The sequence below is a fragment of the Ipomoea triloba genome, chromosome 3, assembly GCF_003576645.1.
Source record: "Ipomoea triloba cultivar NCNSP0323 chromosome 3, ASM357664v1".
Classification (NCBI taxonomy): Eukaryota; Viridiplantae; Streptophyta; class Magnoliopsida; order Solanales; family Convolvulaceae; genus Ipomoea; species Ipomoea triloba.
Window position 1 is genome coordinate 13,592,354 of NC_044918.1, and position 6,000 is coordinate 13,598,353.

At 35.9% G+C, this 6,000-nt stretch overlaps 1 protein-coding gene across 6 annotated transcripts in view; it reads right to left on the minus strand.

Annotated features, from left to right (window-relative positions):
* Window positions 1-2,774: 2,774 nt before the first annotated feature.
* The window catches only part of LOC116013257 (serine/arginine-rich splicing factor RS31-like), a 4,782-nt gene continuing 1,556 nt past the window's right edge, over window positions 2,775-6,000 (minus strand). For 2 of the 6 annotated variants that reach the window (XM_031252917.1, XM_031252916.1), the window contains exons 2-6: window positions 5,738-5,848; window positions 4,168-4,280; window positions 3,857-4,089; window positions 3,153-3,719; window positions 2,775-3,065 (exon numbers count right to left, since the gene is read on the minus strand). In XM_031252917.1, the coding sequence (XP_031108777.1) occupies window positions 3,029-3,065; window positions 3,153-3,719; window positions 3,857-4,089; window positions 4,168-4,280; window positions 5,738-5,843 (1,056 nt within the window). In that variant the 5' untranslated portion in view covers window positions 5,844-5,848 and the 3' untranslated portion in view covers window positions 2,775-3,028. The other 4 variants (XM_031252919.1, XM_031252918.1, XM_031252922.1 and 1 more) reach the window with 3 other exon arrangements.

Consider the following 6,000-nt stretch of genomic DNA (forward strand, 5'->3'; position numbering starts at 1 on the left):
TAATTACTGGCCTGGTTTCTTTTTCACTTGTGACAATGGGGGAATCGCCACCACAGGCGCTTCATACTATCAGACTCGATCATTGGTCTCTTGTGACAAATTCCACCTCTGCGACTAGTTGAGCTGCTTATGCAAACATACTAGATTTTTTTTTCTCAAAATTAAAGAGATAGTTGTGGTTGCCTTCGTCTGACCATTTTCAATATTTTTTATTTTTTAAATTTTTAATAGCATAGCATCACCAAATTTCTAAAAGTACACGTGTACAAGTTAACTTAATGCCAATCAACTCGGAATTTCATTTATTGATTGCTAACTTAAATGACTAATTTAGTTAGTTATGTTGCACCTTTTTTTTGTCAATTATTTTAGGTGCTTCCTTAGCTTCGACTCTTTTAGAATTCAAAGACTTGACGACTTGTGAACATGTTAAAGAGAGTTATTTGTATACTTTGGTACTAGCTTGTTCAAAGGAATAGCATGTCTTTTTTGAATAATGTGCCTTTAATTGAATGGTTCTATTGATATAGGTGTTGTACTAAGTGTCAAAGAAAACGCAACAATTAAAATCACTTTTTAAAGAGTCTAGTTTTAGAGTTTTGAATGATATTAACTATATATAGGAACAAAATAATGTAAAGCAAAACAAATGAGCATAAATACAAGTTTCATTAAAGATGATCTCTATTTAGTATTTTGATCATATGTTAGTGTAAAATAAAATAAAAGTTCAATTGACGGTATTCCAATCCGGTGTCACCCTAATGGAAAGGTAAACACTTTGTTTCTTATTGTCCTTTTTCTTTCGAGTGGTAATTAACAAAAAAGAGTATTCTCGAACTTAGCTTACTTATTTTCAATATATATTATGTTGTATTTAAAAAAGAAGTTTCGAAACAAACTGGTTAAATAACTTCTCCGAGTGGTTTTGACAGCGTCAAAAATAGGAGTGTTTTCATGTAATTCATGAAGTGAAGTCAAGATTTGAATCATGGAATTTCCTTATAAAGTCCAATTTATACACTTGGCGGTCACCTTGGCAATGTCACTTCAAGTAAAAGAAAGCCTAATATATATAGCCTCATCATCATATCTCGATCTTCTTTAGAGCAAGAATTTTTTGGGATTTTTTTTTATTATTACAGAAGGAATGGAAGGGAAGGGCGACCGCGTCAAATTTGTCAAAAGTCCCCGGCCGTTTTTTTCGAACGCTGCACTCTCAATTGCATTTTTAATTTAATTTGTTGAGAAAATTGCTATCTCCACTAAACACATATGTGCATCATATCATTTAATTTCCTACATACTATCATCTTTACGTTGCCTTCATTAAAAGCAACCATATTTTTTTAATAAATATATAGTCATTAAGATGATAATAACATTCACCGTGTTTCCAAAATATTTAATTCTTTTTCATAAACACTACAATACATAGCAACCAAAATTAAATTTTATTATCCATCATACAAAATAAAATTATAAAAGAAAAAATAATAATAAATGACCCGTTCACGTTGAGTTATATGTTTATGAAATAGTTTTTGTTTGGTATTATAACATTATATAAGTAGTCATGTTGAACTTTCACTAATTTAGAGTCAGACTGTTATCAAACACTTTTTGAATTTTGAGGATGAAATCTCCTAATAAATATATTGCTTCATTTATAAGATTGAATTCGGAATTTTCGTTTAAAAAAAAAATTATATTCGAATCATTCACAATTTTTTTAGTTGTTTTATTAATTTTATTTTATGGAGAATGGGTTAGTGAAATGAATTTGGACGCGCAGCATCATATCATGGACTGATCAAATTAACAATGTGAACGATTAAGGCTTGCAACAGTTGTGAAGATCAGAGAGGATTAAGGTTTGCGCAGGTCTTCCACTAAAACTAATAGCACGCGTAAGTAGATAGATCAGAATCCAGAAGATGGTAAAAACAGCTTGTTAAACCCGCCCATGAGTAATCATATCATTATTCCTTGGAATCAGAAGTGATCACTACCAATTCATTTTCAAATAAATATTATAGTCAAATGTGAAATAAATAAACGGATTATTACCAATTAAATATTTTTATATGATCTATAGAATATTTGATAAATTGACATTTTTTTTCAATTAAAAAGTTAAAAGAGTTTTTTTTTTAATTTTTATTTTCAATAGCATTCATAACAATGTTGACTATTGTCTTAAACTTGTTGTGTTTAATTAATACAGTGTTTTTGGAGCTATTATACCTAGTAATAGTGACACATGGCTAATTAGGCTACAAACAAGTAATTGATGATGTAAAGGACGGAGATATGTATATTGAGAGAATGAGAGACCCATTGATAAGCCCAAAGAGCAAACTCAAAATTATTAATATTAATCCAAGAAGACAAAACAGACCATTAAAAGCAATATTAATGACCATCAACAAATCAAATCCAACTCATCAACTACTACTGCTATAGCCTATAGCCAACCAACCGTACCGACCACAAATAATGCAACATTTGAAATACATCACAAAAGCCATTTTATAAGCAAGAAATTAATTAATGTCAAGCAAATGGAGGCTAAAAACATGATTATAGTCTCTTTTCCTTTCCGAGAAACTTTGTATACGTGTCTTCAACAACGACATAATAGTTCCATCAACCTACTACAATGTTTTTAAAACTCACTTTATTCCATCTATTTATTTTTACACTCGTATTTCACTTAAAACCCCATGGCACCGTCTTTGAAAACCACCACCTAATTTGAATACGCACGCAGAGAAAATAAGGAGAATCATATATAACCAATTCAATCAAATGCAGTTTGTTGGTTGAGGCATGAATAAAATGACATGAAAGAACATCTGAAATGTGACCGCAGAAACTACTACAATGTTGATTTGTTCAACAACAGTTCTTAGAAATGGCATTACACTTTACCAGAACACTCGGCTATTCCTGTAAAAAAGCAACTTCATCAAGGGCATGCCCAACTGAAAATGCTCCAACTACCAGGTAAAATTGGGCAACATATTCAAGAACGAGACCTCTCTCGCGATGAGGCTGAACCACTGCATTACCAGAAAAAAAACATAAATTTTAGTGTGTATAATGCTCAGCTGTTACATTAAGTATGTTTCTTAGAGTACGATGCAAACCTCCTGTATCTTTCAGGTGGACTTTCTCCCCCATATTCAGGGCCATCCATAACTTCATGCTTTAAATTTGGGCTGCCACCATGACGATAGTCATCAGGACTGGACTTCTCTTGCCTTTCTCTGTGAGGACTTGGGCTATGTTCACGAGCATAATCAGGACTTCCCCCCTCAAGCTCACCGTTAGCACGGCCATTGTCACGAGCAGGACTCCCCTGTCGAGGACTCAGGCTGTGGGCACTACCATTACCAGAATTCCTCTCCTTCCTAACATTTGGACTACGCCCACGGGCATGTTCAGAATCCCTTCCCTTGTGATTTGGACTTCCGCTAGGGCTACGACCATAATCAGGACTGGCCCTTTCTCGACGATATGGACTGGGGCTACGGCCTCGACCACGACCATAGTCAGGACTGGCCCTCTCTCTCCCATAAGGGCTTCGAGACCGACCACGATCATAACCCCGCCTAGGAGACCTGTCACGAGTTCTATCAGGACTATGTCCACTTCTCCGCTCATCATCATCTTTGATAGCATATTCCACAGTAATGACACGATCCATCAATTTACTGCATATAAACAAATAAACTACAGATAAGTAACACAGAAATTACACGAGGAAAACATAATATTTGGGGAAAAGTTACCTACTCATTAAGTTACCCTCAAATGACAATTAAGTAGAAAAACAAATGTAGGAACGCACCTCAAGTTCGTGGCATCCAATGCTTTGGTGGCATCCTCTTGCATTTCATATTGAATGAATGCGAAATTCCTTCTGATCCTTATGTTGAGTATTTTACCATATGGCTCAAAGTGCCTCTCTAAGTCCCTTGTCCTAGTATGGTAGGGATCAAAGTTGATGACAAACAAAGTCTTTGAAGGCCTTGTACCACCAGAAGATCTCTTGGAACTCTCAAGGCGTCTACCTCGTTCTTCCTGCAGCACAATCATAAGGCCAGTTATGTAGAATGAAAAGAGATCAAGTCAACATGTTGCAACAGAGAGTTATACTACCTTTGACCACTCAACACGAAGCCTACGCCCCTTCCTACCAAATTCCAGTCGATCAAGCCCCCGTATAGCATCATCGCCATCTCTTTCATCTTCCATGTACACAAAAGCAAATCCTATTCAAAAGAGGAAAATAAAAAAATTTAGTAAAAACTCATGTGAAAAGAATAGTTGAGAATCCTCCCATGAGAGGACTCCTTTGCAATTGGCGAATAAATCCATCCAGCAGATGTCTGAATCGTCTAACATATCATCCCATTACAAAAAAGACCACTGGCAATCTAGAAACTATAGACCAGTAAAATCAGTAACAGACCTTGCACATTGGACTAATTGATGTCAAGGAACAAGAATCGAAAGGTGGATGTCTCATGGTGGGAAAATGTAAAGAGAGTGCCTTCTCCATTTTATTCTGCTGCCTCAGCTTCGAGGTCGGCATTGAAACAAGTCTGGCAATGAGGATGGGTAAAAGTGATGATGAATGGAGGGCACTAATGACGGGGGAAAATGTATGATGGTGATGCCATGATGAGTCATAGAGCTCTTCTATACAAGAAGAGTATGCTTGTCACATCCAGGAAATGAAATGCAGAATCCGTCCACCACCCATGAATGCATGGACATTGCAAATCCTGCGCCAAAGAATCAGTTGAGAATGGGGGTTTACACTTAAAAAATACACGGTTTCCTTTAAACAATATCCTGACACCCCAGAAAAGCTCAACAGACTGCTGTTGTTAAGTTGCAGATCTGGAATTGAGGGCAGATACTCTACTGTGTAGGAATTTAGCTGCCTCTTGCAGGCCAGATCTAGCCTTTCGAGTCTTTGATCACATTGCTGAACTTCTGAAAATACTTCAAAAAACTTACCTACCAAAAAATGAACACTGAATGCCACACTGCATCATAATTGGCCAAAACAGGTGGAGACTAAATTCGGCTTTATTTCGCACTTCCTTTTGTGTAAAAAGTAAAAACACCTCCATTCAAGAGCTTTAGATTATCTTGATTAAGCCCTTTGATATTAGAGCTATGGGAGGCATTGTGTTGCCAGCATCCTATTGCTAATGGCAACACTTTGCTCAGACTCCACAAGTACCAGAGGGATTCCAGAAAAATCAGAAGCAATGATGCAGTAAGGTGCCCTCCACTAGCTGAGTTGTAGAAGCCTTCATAGTTGGCACTCACAGAAGGAACACATAGTGCGAACACATGCCCATTGCAGCATTGACAGATAATTTATTTATTTTTTTGGGGAAATGTATTGGTGCATTATGCAATGTTTGGAAAACATTTCATGTAAATGAAAAGAAATGGAACTATTACATTGAGCTAACAAAAACCACCAAGTTGCATATAAAATCTTTCAAAGATGCAGTAATTTGATACTATGAAAGGAGCCAGTGTGCTTAAAGTTAAAACTCAATCCACTCTCGCCAGTCATCAATGATCAATGAACAAAGCAAACCAATATAAATAACTGCAATGCTAAACTATGGAGTACTAATTATGCGGACTTAACACACTGCATGGAAAAAAAAAAAAAGAAATTAACAAGACAGACCAAGCTTACCAGACTTCATGTCCACCCTGTCAACCTTTCCATATTTTCTGAAGAGCCTCTCCAGGTCACTCTGCCTAGTGTCGTACTCAAAGTTACCACAGAAAACTGGCCTCATCTCACCTGCTGAGAAAACATAAGAATTCTATAGTCCCAAAATTAAACATAACTTCAACAAGATTCGCAAAGCAAAACCATAAAAAATGTATTGTTCCAGATATATACCCGAAAATCAAAATGCAAAACCAAAAAAAAAAAAAAAAAAAAAAAAAAAA